The sequence below is a fragment of the Betta splendens genome, chromosome 7, assembly GCF_900634795.4.
Source record: "Betta splendens chromosome 7, fBetSpl5.4, whole genome shotgun sequence".
Classification (NCBI taxonomy): domain Eukaryota; kingdom Metazoa; phylum Chordata; class Actinopteri; order Anabantiformes; family Osphronemidae; genus Betta; species Betta splendens.
In genome coordinates, this window is record NC_040887.2 from 13,743,853 (window position 1) to 13,766,148 (window position 22,296).

General features: G+C 46.9%; 1 protein-coding gene across 1 annotated transcript; it reads right to left on the minus strand.

Annotated features, from left to right (window-relative positions):
* Window positions 1–357: 357 nt before the first annotated feature.
* On the minus strand, window positions 358–20,486 carry ntsr1 (neurotensin receptor 1 (high affinity)). The gene is made up of 4 exons (XM_029157116.3): window positions 19,386–20,486; window positions 10,046–10,247; window positions 6,088–6,172; window positions 358–3,184 (listed from the first exon to the last, which is right to left on the minus strand). Exons 1-4 carry the CDS (start codon window positions 20,109–20,111, stop codon window positions 2,929–2,931), a joined length of 1,269 nt encoding a protein of 422 aa, XP_029012949.1. The 5' UTR covers window positions 20,112–20,486; the 3' UTR covers window positions 358–2,928.
* Window positions 20,487–22,296: the final 1,810 nt, after the last annotated feature.

Below are 22,296 nucleotides of genomic sequence, written 5' to 3' on the forward strand. Positions count from 1 at the left end.
AAAGTGACGGAAAACCTCATCTGCCCATAATTTGAAGAAGTGAAACTTTTGAAACAAGGAGAGGAGGAGAGCGAAGACAAATAAAATAAATCTGAACGTGGAGAGACAGGATTTCTCCTCGTTCCCTGTAAAGTATATTCAATATGTGCGAAAAAGGAGCTTCGATCCTAAGGGAACGCCTGAAAGAACGTATTGTACAGCATCTCTAATTAGTTCAGTGCAATATTTAGATTGAAGACTTACATTAGAGCTTCATTGATTGTCCACAAATGGAGAAAAAATAACTTCTGAATGAAAACATTTAAATGCCACCTGATTATAAAAGACGCCATGGGGTAATAATAAAAATGACAAAAATCAAAAGGCTTTAAAGTTTATTTGCTCCAATAGACTGGACATAATCTGTAAAATCTGATGAAGATATTTTAGTGATGCACTGCATTGAAACAAGAAATAACAAAATGAGAGCAGTTTGAGGCAGTAATAACAGGTAAAGCTGTAGCTGATCCAAGGCCTCAGCTGGAGGAATGAACGTCTCTCAAACAGACATTTTTGTCTTCTTAATAAATCAGCATTTTAAACCTGAACAAATATCCGCCATAGAATCATAATGTCTTAGGCTGTGGTATCACTTTCTCATTAATGTCCCGGGTTATTCCTCTGCGAACATCGAACAGTAAAACATACTTCTTGTGTAATAAGACCCCGCGAGTGACATTTGTTTTGTCCGGCCCACAGCTATTAACCGGCGTGAGAGAGCTTCAGCAAAGGTCAAACGCCCTTCTGCTAAGTTGTGGGCGTCTGTGCACCTGTGAGCAGGAGGAGCAGAGGCTCCACAGCAAACAGCAGGGTCACGGGAATAGGTCAGGGTTCACGCCTTTATTTGTTTAGTGAAATGAAACCGCATTCTGTCAAAGTCATGTGACGATGCTTAAACATGGCGGATGTGAATGACCCAAAATACAGTGAGCACATTTGCTTTATAATACATTCATGTCCAGGTTTGTGCTGCAGAGTAAGATTTTTAAAGGGACATGTTGTGTGTTTTCAACATATTCATTCAGTGTCTGTCTGGTGAATGACACGACTGAATAACGATTGAATGGAGCAAGTATAAAGTGGTTAACGACTTCAACAGTGTCAGGAACACGGAGCCACACGGACCAACCCACACACTGCCAGCAAACGTCAACACCTACAACAATGACATTACATTATAATCAGTGATGCAAGAGCGCATTATGAAATGACTGATAGGCCGACTGCAGATTAGAGGGCGAGCGCTTCAAGGTGCTTCAACTACAGCACGTGTTAGAAAGCATCAGCATCGTGATGTTTGGATTCTTTTTCTTTTCTGGTCAAATGTTTCATCAACCATTAAATTACAATTAAAAAAATCTTTGTCCTTTTTATTTTACAACAAAATGATGTCATATCTTCGACGTCATGCGTCCAGTGTTCAGCTCATAGACACATGTCTTCATCTAAAAAAACTCTTCACGACCTTGTGACAGACACACAAGCCTAAAACGGACCGTGTGCAACAACCAGGACAGAACAGAGCAGGTGGATCATGGTGCAACGCTCAACGCACAGCATGCGGCGAATGAGGACGTCAGTGTCACAAGCGCTGCAGCCGGTGTGAAAGTGAAACGCTGCAGCCTGTGGAGATAGACATTCAGAAGCAGCATAAACTGTGCAGCCACGTGTTCAACGGGTGAGGGTGGAACCTTTTGTTTTCAGCTGAAACCACTGATGGGTCCACTCTTAATGTCGCAGCTCTTTTCATGAACGTTTATTTGGACTAGAACCAGACCCTTCTGGGGTTCTGTAGGTTCTTGGTGCTTGGACCCAGTCCGGCAGCCTTCACGTCCACCCTGCTTGCTTATTGTTTTCTCCCTTATCGTCTCAGGCGTCTGCTGTTCTTTTGTCGTGCTCTTCACAAAGTGTCACTGAACCGCACAATGAACACAATGATTTGCTATAAACTTCATTACAGCTCATCTTTATCAGTGGCAAATTCAAAATCCAATTATAAAGCATGCAGTACGAATGGACGAGCTTTTGTTTCATAATGTGGACAGTACATGCAGATATGCTGCTGCGTGCGAGTCACATGCTGAAGCACTGGACTCTCAGTGTTGTGTTGCATATCCAACACATAATCATAATCATAAATATTCAGGTGTAAAATATTAATCTATTTGACGAGTTAAGCCTCGTAAGGCTTCCCGTCCACATGGTTTCACACACTTGCCTCCTTCCTAAGGGAAAACGGAACGGAACGGTCGTCTGCGTCGTCTTCCTTCCAATTCCCCAAGAAGCAGGTGCTTGGTAAACAGCAGAATGGAAGAGACCCAACCTGCGTCCCCTCAAAGGCGCAGCTTTATGTTCCAGGTGGGCTTGTTTGTGTCTGTGCATCAATTAATTTCCAGCATTTCATGTTTGCTGCACACGGTGACACCTGTTATGTATAAGTGCCTCAAATAATCAATAAAACCCATTTAGCTCACATATTCAGGAGCCTTTGAACGAACGCGCAGGGAGCTTACATCAGATCCTTTACAGTGGTCAGTGAGTTGAGGCTGTTTTTAAATAACGTATTCGGGAGTTTTATAAGCTGATGAGTGTAAAGTTGCAGAACCAGACAAGTGAGAATATAAACATGTATTATATACAGTATATATATTGAAACATATTTTACATAAGACTACCTCCGCTGACGTCCCTTATTTTACAGTTTTACAAAATCACGCGGATACAAAACACGAAGAAAACCACAAATGCAGCGTCGGCACGGGCACTCGACGTCGCACGAGCGTGAGCGCGACCCCCACAGTCGGACCAGCTGCTACCAGTCCCCGCTCCAGCACCGCCACGCCCCCAGTGAAGCTGGACTTGACAGCAAGCGGCGGTGGACGGGGTGGCTCAGTACGCCGTCTCTTTGATGATGTTGGTGGAGAGGGTGTGGTTGCTGGAGATGCTGATGGAGTGACGGGTCAGGGGGTAGCGGTGCCTCCGGGGCGAACGGCGGCAGGGCGCGAAGAAGTAGCTCAACGTGGAGAAGAAGATCTGCCGGTAGGTGGACGACACCAGGTTGTAGAGGACGGGATTGATGGCGGAGCTGACGTAGAACAGGACGTTGGTCAGCATGTAGAAATAGTGGTAGAAGTCATACAGGTCGCTGTTGGAAGACGGAGGAGACAGGAGCGAGGCATTAAATGTCCCACAACTTAAATAATACAGCAATCAGTAAATCATTTTACTGTTCTGCTGCAGTTTTTTAGATACAAAACATGACTTTTTTTTTCAAACAAACACAAACAGATTTTTCTAAACCTGAAAAAAAAAAAGAAAAAATAAGGAGATTGAAGCGAAAACAAGTTTTAAGAGAAAGTAATTAAGGCAATTCATTTGAGCTGCAGAATGCACTGTGTTGTGTGCTAAATGTGCTGAATTATAGACAGAAAGATCAAGAAGGCAGGTTTGTGGAGGTTTATCACCCATACGTGTATGTCTTTACTCACTTTCAAGTAATTGGCATAAGCTTTCGTAAGATCATAAGATCTGACTGCAAAACAACTGAAGCAGTAACTATATAAACTCTTTTGTGTTTACCTGTTGTGCTTTTATTTTGTTAAGGTAAAGCCAAAGGTTCAAAATGTGGCTCCTGCTCTGTGCCTGGTGCGTACGGCCGGTGACCATTTCTCCCCCAACCCGGTAATCTTCTTTTCAGATGTCACTGCTCATTTGAGCTCTTTCTGATCCTCTACTAGTAACAGCTTCCAAACCATCAACAGATTACCAAAGTTCGCTCCGATGGCTTCGAGCCAATGTCTGGCTTCATTACTGCTCTCAAGGCTGCAGCGGAAGAATATATTCTGTGCTCAGATTAAAAAAGACAGCGACAAAAAGGGTCAGCTGGTGAAGTTCCTTTAGCATCCAAACATTTTCTGTTTCAAAAGCCTTCAACCAAACAACAAATGTATTAAATAAAAGCTGTTCTTTGATTTTAACTAATGTAACTGTTCTTACTTATTTTTAACTTCACTGTGAACTTTGGGAAGAATAAACCTGTGCCTTGAGGTCCTAGGATTAAGCTAAGGATATAACGATTACACAAGATGGGACAGTAAATCCAAAGGATACTGGGAAACTATGGAGCAAAACATGTACTTCCTGTGAGTGCAGACGCTCATCCCATTTCCCAACACGCATGCATAGTGAAGCTAAAGTCCCTCTGTCCCCAATAAAAATATGGAAGGAAAAGACTTCCTGTCCTGCATGTGGTACAACACAGAAACAGGGAAGGACCTGCTGCAGTTTTCATTACAGTTGCCGTCTGAGTGCTGATGGCTGAATAATTATCGGCCACGCCTGCACACTCAGTGCTTCGTTCATGCAAAAGCCACCGCTGTCGCGATCGATCGCACGTTTATTCCACCAGTCAAACTGCAAGACAGGATTTATCAGCCAGCGCACACAAATCAATGCCCAGAGAAGAACAATGCAACAAGTCTGACCGATTGAAGAGACACGTTAAAAAGCATGTAGGTCCTTATTTATTCACCGCGGGGCACAACATCAGGGCACGAGCTGCTCCGCTTGGGAATAATAAACGATCAGGAGACAGCAAAAGGTTACAAGTCCTAACAAATCATCGTATCCAACACATATTATGGATACTCCTGGGCTCCAGCGCATCGACCGCTCATCCTCTCGGATGGAGACGAGCCACTGAAGTGTGCACAGCATCAATACAGTGTGTATCTGTCTTCATCCAGAGTCACTATTAAAGATGAATGAGGGACGACAGGGACAGGACCATACGTGACCTTTTCATTACGTATAATCAGCTCATTCTGGGGCTCCTGTTTATGTGATGGAGGGTGACGCGTGAGACATGAGCCGGTCTTCACTTCGGGCCATGTTTGAGTCTGACACCAGTCCTCGAAGCGGCAGCTATTTTTTAATAAAGAGTCATTTCACAGCACTCTGTGCCGACGTGGACTAAAGGCGGAACGCTCTCAGACGAGTCTGTGATTCAGGCACATCAGCCACTTTCCTGGCTGTCAAGACGATACTGAAGAGGGGCTTGGGACCATTATGAGTGGTCACGGCTGCCGCCTGTGATGATGTTCACAAGGCGTTGACTGCATTAACCTCAGCTCTAGAAGGTGTATTGATTATAAGCTATGAATGTTCCAGAGAATCACATGTCAGGTTTTATTTGGTCACACGTGCAGTATGGTTAAAATGAATCTGTCCCATAATCCACACTGGTTCATGTTGCATAACTAATCATCAGTGTAATCCCTTAGTTGAATCAATGGCCAGTTGTTGGGTGATGACTTACACTTTTTTTAAGAGGAAGTAGGAAGGTTTCATTGTTGCACAGGCAAAACTTTGAAACTCAAGTTGAATCACAAACTACGTCCTTGCCCACAAACTTAATTTTACACATGAAGTCCAGACAGCAGCCAAAGAATCCAGTAATAAAGGGAACAGGAAATAGTCCATTTGTTTTGGTGTGTGTGTGTGTGTGTGTGTGTGTGTGTGTGTGTGTGTGTGTGTGTGTGTGTGTGTGTGTGTGTGTGGGAGGAGGTGGGTGATCCCTGAGTAGAGCTGGAGCCACAATAGGACAAACAGTACTTTACACCGTCCTGTGGTTCTGAACACGTTTTACCAGAGTGAAACACTGAAAAATGACCTTGGTGTCGGTTGGAGCCTCTTCCGTTTGCTCACATGAGGTGTTGTGCTACAACTGTTGGTAAAAGTCTGTCTGACTGGGCAGCATCGGTCCTGATGGTGCAGCTGCAAAGAACAGGTTTGATTCTGGGACTAACACATGTAGATGAGGTGATTTCCACATTTAATTATCATATACTGTAAGAGCACCTCTGTGCCTGAACGCCTCTCCACCACATCTACTGTCCCTCTCATCCGCTACACAATAATGTCTTTATAACACAATATTTGTGCTTATGTGCAGTGAAGCGTGTGCAGATGATCGTGTGAGCTGAGAAAAGGTGAGGGGAGGACACGCGTGTTCGTTCACATGGAAGACAGCGAAGAATCGTTACTCACTTAGACCAGTCAGAGACGTAGCAGAACATGAGGCGGCGAGCGTGATAGGGCAGCCAGCACACGACGAAGGCTATGACCACGGCTCCTGGACGAGAGAGAGAGAAGGAGGGAGAGAGAGAGAGAAGGAGGGAGAGAGAGAGTGGGAGAGAGAGAGGGTGGGAGAGAGAGAGAGAGAGAGAGAGAGAGGGAGAAATGGAGAGAGAAAGAGAGAGGGAGAGGTCACTAGAACATCAGGAGGAACTCAGAAACACTGAAGAGATGAAGCTGAATGAATTATCAAACATACAAACACAAATACATTTTATCCTGACTTTTAGGTCGGACCTGAGTAAATCTGCAGATGTTTCAGACCATGAATCAGCCGTTACATGTGCAGATAAATACAGCAGCTGTTACATGTCTCACGTTTGAAACAACTTGACACATCGGTGGATCCTATTGTAGCTGATCCTGTTGCGATCATCATCTCTCACTGAAATGCCACAAAGCACCCGGGGATGAAAGCCGGAAACCTGCAGCTCCAGCACCAGTGTGTGTGTAGCTGGGCCTTAAGAGGGAACTGGGAGACGCAGGTGCAGCGTGAGGTAAGAAGGTGGCTGCATTACACTTAACTGTAGCAACCTGCACAAGAGCTGCGAAAGTTACAAGTCCAAGGTTAATTGAAGCGGCTTCGACACCTCCTCCATCTCTCTTTTATCCACTGTTGTGACAAGATGACAGGACGGTGCAGACGGCGGCCCGCAGATCAAGCCGTCCCGCCGAGACGCCTGACGGCCCTTTAAGCCTCCGAGTCCCCGTCTGTCAGCGCACCTCTGTCAATACGATTCCATCACGGCTGCACTTTGGAGAAATTGGATTCAGATTTCCTCCGGAAGAATGAGCTCCGACGACGCGGCGGAACCTCAAATTTGAATCCGTCTCGAACACCAGCCGTTTGAAAGCCCGGCTGGTGTTCTGGAGCCTGGCGCTGTGAATGTACTGATCTGAATGACACTTATCCCCAACGCTGGCAGACGCCGTGACCTGCAGCACAGCGCATTCAAATAGCAGCCTGCATCCGACATGCAATACCTGTGAATCACTATGTTCCTGTATAGTCGCAGGCCGTCGGCGCTGTGATTGGAGGTCACGGCTTCTGAGCGTGTGCTTCAAAGAACCCCGCTGTCATCACCAGAACGGCTGCAGGGACTCTTTCTAGCTTTTAAGGAGAATCGCGGGCCTCCGTTGAGCCGGCGCCTCGTCGCCACAGGGCGGTTCTGAGAAATTATCGCCGGCGCGTCTTCGCTTCATTTGGATGTGGCCGCTCTGGACCCGCAGAAGCGCAGGCAGAAATGGCCACTTATCGCCGCGTGATGCCGCGCGGCGGAGGCGATGGGGAGAGATAATGGAGTCGTGAGCGCCTGTGGGGTGAGAGGACATCAGAGTCTGGGCGTCCACGAGCAGCCGGGTCCGGCCCGGGATTCACCGACGCGCTGCTGCTGAGAGGCTCGCGCGCCTTGAAAGGTCAACGGTCCGGCCGCTGTGAGTGCGTTCGTACCTGAACACGCAGCCAGAGGCAGGAAACGGGTGCATGTGTGCGTGTTTGAGCCATGCAGACCAGAAGTAAGCGGGCGGCAGACGAACGCGTCCTCCGCCTGAGTCAGAAACGGCCGTCTGCAGCCATGGCAACCAGGCCTCCGCTGTCACATGTGGCACGAATCTTACCATTAATGTCAGGCTAGGACGGAAAGCACCTCAATATTTGGTCCAGTTCCATCTATGGACACTGTCCCACCGGCGACTAATTATTCAATACAATTCCCTTATTTTTAGATATTCATGATAAAATGAAATTAATTATATTTGTAGGACAAGGACAAGCGTCAATATCTACTTTAACTACCTTCGCTCTAAAACCCACTGGCTTCCACTCATCAGCGTCAGCTTTTAAAAATCTATTTAATAAGGGACAAAATGCTGTAAAGGTGCAAGTATTTACTCAATGGTAATAAAATGTTTCTGCTGGTTGCCTGGCAACCTGAGTGTGATGTCAAGGTTCTGGGTAAACGCCGCAAAACACAGATGCTGATAAATTAAAAGAAATCCCTGAACAAACAAGTGGAAGAAGAGGAAAGCAGGAAAGATCACTTAGAGTCAGTCACAGACATCAGACCTCAGTTACGTCCAGCGCCAAAGATTCTGGTCTGTTAGACACGACAGAGAGTTAAAGGTGATAGTAGAGTCAAGGCCAAGACTCATCCAAGCTGTTCACCGTATCTCACACTGAGATGTGGAAAAAAAGATGGAGCACATTAAGGCAGAGCAACGAACTGGGCTCAGACAAAGGCAGTCAATGTCAGAAAACTACAGCAACAAATGAGTCACTAATGGGACCGGGAAACGTCTAAATTGTTTAAAATGAAGCTGAACCCACCTCTTCTTATCTTCTGAGACGTGGAGGTCTGGCTCCACACTTGTAAACAGACCACACGGTCCGTCTTGTTTTAACAACTCAACTAGACAAGTAGCCAACGCCTGTGACCTGTGACCCCTTGAGACAGACCCTAACCCATCACATGGACCCAGCTCATGGAAACCCCCGGGGACGGTCTCTGTATATGCTGAGTTAGTGCAAGTAATGCACTGGGTGAGGACTCAGACCAGTGAAAGGTAAACCTTCAACGGGGAAAAAGGAAATGTTTGTCACCTAGAGGCCTCTGTGCCGTTATATTCAGTGTAGGAATCAATCATCACGGACTAAACAGACGAAAGATCACAGGTTCCTCAGGTGCCGCTTTCTATCCTCAGTTGAGATCATCACTGCAAAAGTTTTAGAACTGTCCCAGCCTTTGTGTGCTTTAATTACTATGTTTAAGGTGCTTTGTCTTTTAAAATCTAGTTTTTTGTGAGTGTAAACAAATCTGCCTTAATGACTTTTTAACTGCCTGAGATTAGTTTGTCTCCGTGTAATTACGATGCCAATCACAGCTCTAACAGATACTGTTTTACTTCAGAACGCGTTCCTCTCGCCTTGGCTTCATCAAACCCACTGGACTGTCTGTAAGAACACCACTCATCGCACGTCAGGACCCACGGCTGCAACTGAGACTGTTGGAAACAAGGTGACGCTCACCTTGATCCAATTATGATTTCAATTCAGCCTGTGATACGGTGCCATGATCACAGCAACGAGCACCGACGTATCACGGAAAGAAGAAATGTCAAGAGTTAATGTCATGTGTGGCTTGATTCCAACAAAAAGGTCACACAGTAAAGACAAATATCAAACGATTGGTGCAAAACAGAAAAAATGAGCATGAAAATAAACATTACATTACTGGCCCAAGGCAGCACATACATGTATTCCTGGGATTCTCGGCTCTGATATAAGTTGGCCTCAAGCAGCCAGAGGAGACTCTTCAAAACGTGGCTGTGACGTGTCTTAATTGTGAGATTCATAAAACAATCAGTGTCGACGTGGCGAATACAAATCATTTGCGTGTTTTTTATTTGTCATCATTATGGTTTAGCTTTTAGTAATCGTAGTCATTTAACTCTTCTACATAACAGGAATCACACACGTGAAATTTAATTCCAACTCGTACATTGTCATTGTGCGTCGACAATGAGCCAGAATAGCTAATGCATTAGCGCCTCAGATCCCGGCGCTCCAGCGTTATCTCACGCTGCTCGTCAGCGGCAGCTCATATGTTATTCTCTGCTGCACCTCCGAATAGATAGCGGTGACGAGCGTGAAGCGTTTGCTCAGTCGGAGCGAGCGACGTGAAGATCGGCGGCGGTTTGATGGAGCGGCTGAGATCGTGTTTAATGGTTGGACACATTTTAAAGTGCACGTGTGCAGGTGTGTGTGTGTGTGTGTGTGGATTAAACGCCAAAGCATTTGAAATGATGTAAAGTAAAAAGTGTAAAACCCATTTACATGAACCCTTTGACCCCGTGTTGCTGCACGCTGACTTACGGAGGACCAGAACCCCATGGCGAAGCGACTGGGCCCGGTTGGGCTCCACCGACACGTTCAGCATGGTCGGGTTCCCGCCGATGATGCACACGCGGTTGTCCTGTCCCGCCTCGCGGAACATTCGCAGCAGCTGATTGGCTATGACCCCGTTGAGGACAGATATGGCCACCATGGGCGCCACGAAGGACAGGAACGCGTTGACCTGTTGAGGGAGGAAGGAGACACGAACGCCGGTTAGGTTCTAGTCACGAAGGTCTGAATCATCACATCCTAAACGTGTGCTTGGTCTCTAAACACAAGGTTTTTCAGGCTTTTTGTGCACTTAGACAAGTCTGGTGTACTTGAGGCGCGTGTTAGTTTAAAGGATTCAGCTACTTCCTGTTGCAGAGAAAGTGTCTCTTCATGATAACGCTGTTTAGGCGAGACGCCACAGTGCAACGGTACAAACAGCAGCAAGTCAGCGCGCGAGAGGTTAATTTAAGAGACTTTGGATGAAAGACTCAATTAACTTTATCTCTCCTTAGGAAAAAATGGCTCTTTAGATGGCTTCTAAAGTCTGTATATAAGGAGTGATCTTGAGTGATGTTCAGTCTGCTGTCATATTTCACTTTCTAATAAAGTTAATGGAATTTGGGACAGCTGGTAATCCTAATTAAAAAACCTGCAATAAATAAAGACAACAAAGGTTAGCGTCATTACTATGTGAGGATTATTAAAACACACTGATCCGTGGAGAACTCGCACAATCATTTTCATGCAAAAACTCAAAAAATAAAAGTAACTTGTAAATAATAAACTGCCCAGCGAGTGTGGAAAAACAAATGGAGTGAGTCACTTATTGTGCTTTTCAAAACCAAGGACTCTGTATTTTTCACGTCTGTTTTCGCCGACAAACAAACGCATGGACGTCGACAACTTCAAAGGTTCCATTAAGAAACACTCAACCGCAACTGATGAAATCACATTGTGCCTGAGCCATGAGTGCAAAGTTTTGCGCCAGTCATTTTCCTTCCTATTGTGACAAACACGGAAAAATCAAGTGAGCAGTAAAGATTAATGAGAGGATGAATGGAGCCCGGGTGAAAAAGGAAAGCGAGACGAAGGCGAAAACGCTGCTTCTGCTGGAGATCGTTTTCGACAGCTACTGTGCAAAGCGTGTGGAGTCTCTCGGCGGCCGCGGCCGACGCCAACGTTTTTACGTAAGCTCCCCCCCCACGGCCATCGCCCTCCATCACGCACACAGTGATTTCAGGGGATAATCACAGATGAGAGGAGTTAATGGCTTTAATGAACGGGGCCGGCTGACTTTGAGGTTCCCCTGCCCTCTAGACACTGTTGACTGATTAGAGCCGAGGAGGGGGGAGGCGAGGCGAGCCCCGGCTTCAGCACGGGATGAAGGCAAATAATGGATAAAAAAGCCCAAACTGGCAGAAGTAATGTGAATAATTAGGACGGACGTGCAAGGAAAATGGAAGATATTAGAGAAGAACTGGAAAGGAAAACACATAAGTGGGGAAAAGCGTCTTTTTATGGCATTTTGATGTGCAAACCTACAGGTTTTTATATTTTTTAGTGTCATAGTGGTCCCTTGGCTCCATTGTCCATTTTTAGGGAGTCATGCTGGTCTAAGAAGATAAGATAAAAACTCTATATCTATATCTGACCTTAAGGGCGATGCTGATGCTTTCACTGGGTCAAACGCCGACACGTTTGGAGAAACAGAGTCGTTGAGCGTCGCACTGCATGCTGGGAATATTAGTGTGAAGCTGAGCACGCGCTGGAGGGGGGGGGGGGGGGGGGGGGGGGGGGGCATCAATTTCCTGCTGCATCCAACCCGTGTGGTTTGACGAAAATAGAACGCAGAGGAAATTGAATGCAGCGACAGAGGGAGGCCCAAAGAAAGCTCATCGAGTGCCGAGTCAAGATGTGCCACGAGCCCTGATTCAGTCATTAAGACGTCAGCAACAAGATACAGCAAAGGTTGCGTTCGCCTTGTGCCAATAATAAACACACGAACCCCCGAAGATGACAAACAATAAGGCAACAGGAGGGAGCGAAGGCCGTAATGAGCAGAGCGATGATGCCCACAAGCACGACGTGACCTTTTGAATGTGTGGGATCGCAGCTGGTTCTTTAGCTTCCGTTCCCTCTGTGCTGCGTAGATGAAACTTCCCTGGATCAGAATCCAGGAGAGTTTGCTCGGTCAAAGTTGTGGGAAGTCGATGGAAAATAAGGACAAATCCTCCTAAATGTGAAAGCGAACAAACTCCTCCGCACGGTTGTAATGAATTCACCATCTGCATCTTCGCTGTCAACAGCAGTATCACTGACAGAATCATCGGGCAAGAGGTTTTAAATATTTAATACGTGATTCCACAGGCACAGTGTTGTGCCTGTTGCGGCAAACTACTTGTCACATTTGTCCAAATGTGCTTCTAATTCAATAATCGAGGCTCCGGTAATGAGAATAACACTCGACTGCAACAAGTGGCTTTCACACACTAAATATTGACAGGATTTCTCTCTGAATAAACCAGTTTTTGCAGCTATCTGGAGGCTGAAATACAGTGCGCTGAGGGTACAGACGGAGCAGCTTGTGAAGTGCTCCTGTCTGTCCATTAGCACTTTTCCCCGTCCTCATCAGCCTATTGAGCCCATGTCTGCGTGGGCGTTTTAGCTTTTGTTTTAAATGCAGGCAGCGTCATTAAATCAAGCTTCGCTAATGTAACAAGTGGAAAAACAGACTTGGTCTCAGGTTATTTATGGACCACTTTTATGCCCCACAGAACCAAAGGCAGAAGGTCAAACCCTAACTTAAAGATTGGATTCTTTTCTGTTTCTTGTGCTTCTGCTTCACTTCGTGTGCAGAGACGTCAGATTAGCATCTACAGTAGAAGTCAAGATCAAGTGAACCAGATGTGACACATGTTTTGGCTTAAACTCCACCTTATGACATGACGAGCCACTAGAAATTCAGTAGTTTTTGTTCCTCTCTGTGCAGCTGTGCAGCATCATAAACCTGTCACCTAGCAACTTCAGCCACGTGCGTTTGAATTCCTTTTTTCAGGTTTAGGGGAAGATGCTACAGTAAGGTCACCAACATTGATTAATTGCCCTCTGAATGTCATTTACATGGAAAAAAAATCATTCTGACATTTCAATCAGAATAAATCATATTCAGGAGTAACGATGTTATTCCAAATTCATTTTAACTTCAAATGTTTGAATAATTTGGGAGAATTATGGCCAGGTTGTAGAGTGTGAATGTCAGAATGCGTCCCAGCAGACGATGGCTGTCGACGCCTCGCTCTCACCCGACGTAACGTGCAAACACAGAAACGATTTGCTAAGTAAAGTCCAGGTCTGTCGGCTCTGAGGCTCAGCTCCTGGCAGCGACGGACTCTCTCCGTGGCTCCTTTCTGCACCGACGTCTGGAGGGAAACTGTCCACTTCTTTTCACGCGTTTCATCAGCCGTCAAAAATGGAGGTTTACCTCCTTTACTCCCATGAACGCCGGCGTGACCGGAGCGTCGTCTTATCTGTTCAGCAGCAGACGTATTATGCTCTGATGTGATTTGAAGACGTGGGCACACACCTGGAGAGGCTGCCAGTAGGAATGTGGGCTGACTGCTCAAGGGGAGTGTGAGGGAGCTGAACCACACAAAAAAAGATTAAGAATCTTTCCGCTAAGTCAGCTTTAATGCCATAAATACTTTTGGGAGGTTTTTCTTAGAGTTGATGGGTTTCAGTGCTGTTTGTGTCCATATTGCGCAGGTTGGAGTAAAGACATTTCAGGCAGTATAAATATAACTTGATTTAAGGAGGATCGCACAAGCCGATCGCTGCTTTACGTAGTGTACATGTGGTGTGTGTGACACTAATGACCCCTTGTGCCCCCACTATAATGAGTTTTGATCGCTGGTTTGAGCTTTCACCTCCGATCAGAAGTGAACTCTGTCTTTATCGCTGTATAAAAGGTAGATACGATGTCAGGGGTCAACAAATGCCCCATGAGCATCTTTCTGCAATGTTTTCCTGAAATGAACCTTTGCTTTCATCCGGTAGAACCAGGTGTAGTGATGAAACAAGTGTAACCGTCATGCTTTAAAGGCCCCATTAAAATAACTACAGCATCACTGGTGCTTGGAGTACAAAAGTACTGTAAAGAGATACTAAGTGTAAATCCGCTGGAAAAAATATCAGTAAATTAACATTCTACCTCGTTCCATTTGAACTGTTTTTTTTCTAGTCATCCTCACACTTCCTCCTCTTCCTGTCTGGTGTAGAAGGCGCTCCTGCCCAGAGGCTGCCCCTCAGGGTCTCCTGTCTGTGGCCTCGTCACTGTCTTCTTCTGCTGTAACCACTCAGGAAGTCTCTAAAAACTAGCTGGAATCAGACATGTCCAGGAGACAGCGAGCACTGAGTTCTGACATCAGCACACAAAGCTCCCATGTGACGTCGTGTCGGCTAAAAAGATGCTGAGTAAGCGTAAATGTCACTGTATTCCAGCTTTAAATTATTTGCCAGGGGAATATTTGCTGGACTACACCTTTAAAAGGAAATGACACCATGTGCTGCTGGTGACGACCCATTTCAATTCAAGTCTCTTTCTGCAAAATATGTTTTGGATTTGATCACCATCCCCTCACGTCCTCTCCCTGTATCCCTCTCACATCTTAAACTGGGAGAAGCTGAGGACGCGGCGATAAGAGGGATGGGAGCTGATAAGATGAAAGAGAAATGACAGGCGACACGAGGGAGATGCCATGTGTGCGCGTGGTTTAAATTAATCACACGCCCCCTGATGTACGGCACCGTGAGCGCGTGCTGCTGAGGAGCAGCGCATGCAGAAAAACACCCGCTGAGAACACATGGAATGGTAAAAGGGGAATAATGGGAATACTGGAAAGGGACGTCAGACTAGAGTGAAGACACATGAGTCTTTTTAACATGCGAGACATTGCTTCCATCAGACCTTATTCATGTGACATTTTGCTTGTTTACACATATAATTTCACAATATTTGCAGAAAAGCTTTGGCAATGGAAAGCGCAACCTTGTTTTTATATTATGTTTCAAAGTCTTCTCCTAAATGAATGTATTAGGAAAACCTCCCCACCATCCGCTGGCTCAGTCACCTTCGTCCCGCTCCTTCTAAACAGCGCAGAGTGGATGTATATTTTCCCCCGACGCTCTCTCTCCCAATCGCCGTGACCTGCTCCGTATCTGAGTAAACATCCATCTCACTTTCAGCCAGAAACAGTCCAAATATTTGCGTGAGGGTGACGTTGTTTAGACAGAGGCCCGTGCCACCAGTCACGCGCTGCTCTGTAGCCACACAGATGCACTGTAGCCGGTGCCACGTCCACAACAATACAAATATTTAACCACACAGCTGCTTGTTACAGTAAATGTGAAATCCAGATGTTTTGGCTGTCGTTGACTCCAGCGTAACGCGCGGAGGCGGCTGTGGCTACTTCTTGGAAGCTGCTACCGTGTCAGAAATAAATATCAGCAGATAAGGGAAGTATGCATCCGTTTGCATCACAGCGGAGGGAAGAGCACGGCCTGTTCACGCCACGAAGCACAGCTCCATTCTGGGACCCTGCTGGTGCAGCGGCGTCGCCCCGATGACTCAGACGAGCCTATTTCCACTCCCAGGGACTTTTCTTCAACTCTTCTGTGTCATGACAACATCTCAGCGACACGTTTGCGTCTTTACGAGGCGCAAGTGGATGTCGGTCAACTACGGCGTTAACCCGGTGCACCTCGATATTTGGGGCCTGGAGCAACGACAGCTTCTATTAAGACTGAAGTCGGCACAAGGAGGGAAAACGAAAGGCAAGAGTTTGATCAAAGCCTCTCAGCGATGTTTGATGGACAGTTTGATTTGTAAAACCATTTTGTTACTTCATTAAAAAAAATATAACCTGAGACCTGATATAAATAAGGTCTGAAAAATGATTAAGATTTAACTTGGGCTATTATTTACAGCTGCTCCAGTGAAGCTGAAAATATGAATGAAGCTCTACATTACACAGTCATGTGATGCGCTTGGATTTAATTATGGTTTTACAGAACAAACTCTCCATGTGTTGTTTTCCTACTGAGAATAAACTCAGATTACCACAGAGTGAGGTTTAAGCCTTGCTGTTGGGCTGATGAGTGATGAAACTCGAGCCGCCTCAGAGCTTATCAGCCACTTGCTTCCTCGACGGTCAGTCCGTCACCCAACGCTGTACGAGGCGCCGAGGGAGCAATAAGTCACCGTCGCGTTTGTTCAGCTCGTCTCTGCAAGAAAGTGAGCGTGCGTCGTCTTCACGTCCTGCCGTGAGACAATGTTCACAACAGTGCGCAACACTTCGTGGTCCAGAACACATGTAAATATCAGTCCGGAGATAAAATGCATTATTTAAAAGAGTGTTTTTGTCCAGATAGGATGAAAATAAATCAACCACAAAAAGAAGATTGGGTGAAAAAAACAATTTTCAATATGCAGGAGCTGCAATTGCGCGGCTGACATAATTTACATGGTAATAAGGCGAAGCAAAGCCAAAGTCGTGTCTGTTGGTTCCATTAGTTCTAACGACATGAGCTGCTGGTGTCGTTTCGTTGATTTCATTAAAAGATACTTCAGTGGTGGTTGAACTACGCTTCACGTCTGAGCATTTACAACTTCTGAGCGACACATCTGGTCTTGTTTAAAACATTTGAAACTCGTGTCCTTGACAGCGTCTGGAAGGAGCCACAAAAACTCACCGGCCCACAGAAATGGAGCAGGGACATTTTGATGCATCCCGCGTCCTCGGGCACACGGAGCTGTGCAGCCTGACACCGTCGCACAAAGACGCCTCAGCTGTCACTTCACCTGCTGAGAGACTGGAGCTATCTCCAGTCGGCCTCAGCTTCCAGGATTCCTGTCAACGGTGGTGCCATTTGTGACAGTTGGGTAATTTGCTTATTGCACTTCGACTGCCTGAATAGCACTGCATTAAATATCCCAGGACCTCTGGATTTACCACTACAGCACAGACTGAAATACCTAAAGAAATGGACGGATTCCATCAAACAAAGGTCCTTCTGCTGAATAAAACTGCAACTACAGCAGATATGAGTTCATTAAGTTTTGATTCATATCAGTCACAATGATGTGACTAAAGCTTTGTAGCCACAGCCCAGCGAGGCTTTAGTCCTCCAGCCTGATGGAAGACAGCGTTTCTTACCCTTAGACCAGTGGGGGGTTCGATTAGATCTGATGTTTAACTGCCTTCGTAATTGAATTTACTGAACTGAATCCCTGCAATAATCTGGTTTGTAAACAACTTAAAGCTTCTTTTACCTTTTCTCATCAAATGAATTATGTCTACGGAGAAAATCCCATTATCAACAGTTCCCTGCAGACGGCAGCGTGTCTCAGCAGCGGAACAGCCATTTTCTGAGCATTACGTAATAAAAGTTGTCACAAAGCTGTATTTTGTACAAACAGGGCATGAAGGCGTCTTTTCAGTCTTGAGGCCAGAAAGCAGCCTTTTGACACATAGTCTTTATAGTTGCACATTATATAATGTTGTTCATATAAATGAATCCCTGGGAGGAATCACAAACTACTATTTACTTTAGAATTTGTAAGAGTTTCGAATGAAAACATGCTTCAACCCAAGGGAATCTCTCCTTTAAGATTTTGAACTTAAAGTACTTTGTAGAGACTCTGCATTATTGATGTCTGCCATTTAGGGTGCAGTTAATCTCACACACACACACACACACACACACACACACACACACACACACACACACACACACACACACACACACACACACACACACACACACACACACACCTCCTCCTTCCTTAGTGTCACTCACTGTTGTCAAAACAGCAGTGTTGGGGGACCCGCAGCGGCAGGGAGCCTCCTGCAGCATCTTTAGCGCACACGCACGTCACATCATGGGAGCAGTTTCATCCTGTCCCTCTGCATTATGCATCAAGTGATGTCCCCAGACAGGACTGCACCGTCATGTCTAGTGTTCTGGAAAGAAACATCCCATAAAATCATGCGATTTGCGTTTTGTTGCGCCCGTCTCGGTTCCTTATGAGCCGCTCCTCTGGAGAGCGACCGGCTCGAGCCGTCACGCTCGCTGCACAGCGAAAGCCTCGCAGGCTGAGAAGCGTTAACCTTGGCGCTGTGTCAGGTACAGTAGTTACTGTCACACATGAAGTGGTGAGAAGGGAGAACGGAGCAGACGGAGAGACGTGGGACGAGGAAGGACAAACGGAAAGAATTGATACACAGTATAATGACGGAGACCGTACTGTAACAGTAGCTCAGAAGCCGCAGACAGGGCATCATTTACACCAGACGGCTCATGTCACAGCGCTCCTTTCCTTTTGTTTTACGCCAGACACTGAGCATCTCCCGCTGCTCGCACTGCAATGGCTGTACTTCTGAGCCCGGGCCAAGAATGCGCGTTGTAAATACAGATGGGGACGAGCCTGGTCGTTTATACAACCTAGATCCAGTTCGCTTGCGTTGGAGAGAGGCGAGGACCGCATGCACAAGTAACAAGTGAATTGCGTCTAATCGCAATAAAAACACGCCCAGTTTGCGCACACCTGCAATTAAGGCGCACCTGCAGTAACCGCTGTGAAACAATGATGATGATGTCTTCAAGTTCAAAATTTGGAGCACTTTTCAATTTCAGTCTCATGTGTACTCGAGAACACAACCGCAGCGGGTGTTCTGGTAATGTGCGCGGACACAGATGGTTAAACGATGCGGCTCGTCACCACAATAAATGTGTCAATGAGAAAAAAGCCGCTCATTATTTTAGTCAAATGCTGTTTCAATCGCTCCTGGATCCACAAACACGCAGAGAGACACTCTCGCGCTCCAGAAAAACCACACCTGTAGCTCCACGCGAGCTGCCGCCAGGTTGTCGGTCTGCGTGACATTCTTCACCAGCACAAACTCATTTTTAGAAAAAAAAATCCACGTTAGTTGCGTTTTCGGATTTTACAAAACAGGATCTGATGATTCCGCGGACTCCGCTTGCCCTTTTCATTACTTTCTCAGAAACGAGCATCGTTGTTGACCTCGTTGCGTGTGCGTCTTGTTCATTTCCTGGCAGAAATGAACCTGGGTGAAAGACAATTAGTGAGAACCCGCGGGCTAATTAAACCCAATAAAGGGAAGATTTAGGCAAAGGGCAATGTTTGCTTAATTTTAGGGGGCTTCGGCTAAAACAAATAACTGGTGTTCTCTGTGACGTGCGTAAAACTGCTTGTCACGCGCTAAAACGTCAACGCAGAAGTCAAACAGTGTGTAAGACATCCTCGTACCTGCAGCACAGTCTTCATTGTGACGGGCGACACAATAGTGGAGCATATTTTCTCGCCTTTGCGCACGGACTGGCCCATGGTGAAGAGCATCGGCGTCGCGAGCGCGAAGGACGCGAGCCACATGGCGCTGATGAGCTTCTTGGTGCGGCTGCGCGACATGATGCTCTTGGCTTTGAACGGGTGGCAGATGGCCATGTAGCGCTCCACGCTCAGGCTGGTGATGTTGAGCGCCGTGGCGTAGGAGCAGCTGTCGCGCAGGAAGTAGTAGCCCCTGCACACCGCGTCCCCGAACGCCCACGGGTGATGGAACCAGATGAAGTTGTAGAGCTCGATGGGCATGGAGAGAATGAATATGAGCAGGTCGGACACGGCGAGGCTGGCCAGGTGGTAGTGCACGGTGCTCTGCAGGTTCTGCAGCGTCTTTTTGGTCAGCAGCGTGTACAGGGTGATGGAGTTGCCCAGAGAGCCCACCGCGAACAGAGCCACGTAGATGACGGTCACTATCACTTTGGAGTAGACGTCCGTGTTGACTTCCAGGTCCTCCTCGTCCGTTTTCGCGGCGGTGGTGTTGTTGTCGAATGAAAACTGTGAGTTATTCCCAAAGAGCGTCTGCGCCAGTGCGCCGAAGCCGGATGAGTCTCGCCCCCGGAGCGTGAAGTTTAAATCCATGCCGCCTCGGTGTTTGAAAACACAAAAAAGTCCTATGCGTGTAAAGTTAGTGACCATTTGCTGGTTTGCTCCCGTTCAACAGCCCCAGTCAAAGCCACCCAGTCACTGGAAGTCGGGCGAGAGCAGCTTTTATATTTGGCACGACGGGGGGCGTGCTCGCTATTGGCGCTGCCGAGGTGACGCACGGTCATTCAGTGCCGTGTTTCACCTTGGGAAGTAAAAGTAGCGCGGACGGCCAGCAGATCAGAAATCACGGGAAACTAATTCCCAGTGCGCCTCTTTAGAAACACATTTGGAAAAGTGGTCCGTGCGCGTGTGCGCCCGAGAGGAACAGCTTGGATCCTCCTCCCTCACTCAGTGGCGCAAAGGCGCAGTGTTGAGCTGCAGCTGGAGACCGAGGCAGAGCGCATCAAGTTGTCTTTAGTCCTAATGATGTCGAGTCGATGTGGAGAATTAGACAAGCTGAGAGGAACCGTCACTAATGGCTGCACTGGTGACCATTAAGGCGCCACCGCTGGGACCAGTGTCACTGACTTACACGTGTTACACTTAGTTTAATGCGCAGTGGTTTGTCTAAAGACTTTGATGTCGTTATGTTCAATGCGTTTCTGCTCTTTAAGTGAACACGTCCTGCTGCCAGGCGTCTTATTCATCCTTATATGTCTTGAAAATGTAACATATCGCTTGTCTGCGGGATTTTGATCGTCATCAGCAACCTGCTGCTTACATTCAGAACCTTAGGATTCAAATCTGTTCATTTGGAGTGGATGTGGACAGGACACGCTGCCCTTTGACAGAGGGCAAAGGGTTTTTGTGAGGATCATGAAGGCAACTTCTATGTATTTCTCATTAGTGACAGATGATGAAAGATTTGTCAGGTTGTTGTAAGCTTCAAGTGGCTTTTAGACAGTAAGTGGAATAAACAGCAAACACTGAGCAGTAGTTCAGACTCAAAGCATTAAAACTAATGAACCTGATCACCATTATCAACACTTCCATCCTGCTCGTGCTCTTGTAAGAGAAAGAACTGTTTTATAATTCATTATTAATGGACCAAGTTTACCGCCGATCCTTGTTGCCGCTGAGTCTAATTAATCCTCTTAACGAAGGAGGGCATCAGATGAATGAGTTCACGTCCCCGAGATGTGATGAAAGACGCCGCAGCCCCGCGCTGCAGCCGCCGCGGCGCCGCAGCACCCGCGAGTAGCGTTCATTCAGAGGAGCAACGCGTCAGACGCGCGGTCGTGACGTCACAAAGCAGAGGGCGCTCCGTCGCGTGCGCACGCCTCTGCTGCGTGTCAGGAGATTAGGGGATGAAGCGATGAACTGCAACCAACTGCAACCAACTGCAGCATCACTTCCCTGAAGCTTCACATCCATGGATCTGAGGTCTCCATCATCAAGTACCTTTTCAAATGGGCCCCAGGGGTTTAAGCTAAATATCCTGGAAACCTCTAATTTAATGCCTTAATGCACTTAGAGTTTATTGCTTCTAATGATAAATGTTTGGAGATTTTGAACATGGCAAACATTATTCAACAATATTACACTTCCCACTGCAGATCTCTGAATGACATGATTTTCGTACTGTTTCAGTCAGTCGCCATCTGATTCCTGGTGCTGTGGGGGCTGCGGTCCTGCGGAGGATCTGTTCAGAGTCTGGCTCTTCCTCACAGGAACCTCGGGGGATTCCAGCCCCAGCGGGCGGGGTCCATGTTGGACCGCTTGCCATTCCATCACAGGGCAAACGCACAAAGACTGACAAGCGGTCGCACTTACAGGCAACTGGAGGAAACCCGAGTCCCCAGAGAGAACACACACGCGCATCGACTCCACACACAAAGACAACGGGCCAAAACCAGAATCAGAATCCAGTACCACACATTTTCTCAAACCAAAAGCAGTTTTTAATGATAAATACCTGCTGTTGATTAAACTTGGGAAACTATATTTTTCCAGACGATACTGTAGCATCCCTCCTTTTCCCCCGTGACCCGCGTCGCGTAGGTGTCAGCAGCGTTGGGCCGTCGTAGTTTCATCCAGCGTGGACCTCCAGCCATTTTTTTAATGCAGATGGTTAAAGTGTTGGCAGGAAACGGCGCTGGCTGACGCGCCTCTCCAGCGTTCCATGGAGCGGTGCCCGCGGATTAGCAGGCTGGGGCGCCGGCCACCATATTTAACAGCGTCAGGAGGCAGCGCGTGAAGTTGGTCCTGGACCCGCAACGAACGGGCAAATGCGACC

Coding starts and splice junctions, on each gene's coding strand:
- ntsr1 (XM_029157116.3), bottom strand. CDS start 20,111: ATGGTCACTAACTTTACACGCATAGGACTTTTTTGTGTTTTCAAACAC. Junction 6,173..10,045: donor CCATGGGGTTCTGGTCCTCC/GTAAGTCAGCGT, acceptor TCTCTCGTCCAG/GAGCCGTGGTCATAGCCTTC. Junction 3,185..6,087: donor TACGTCTCTGACTGGTCTAA/GTGAGTAACGAT, acceptor GTCTTCCAACAG/CGACCTGTATGACTTCTACC.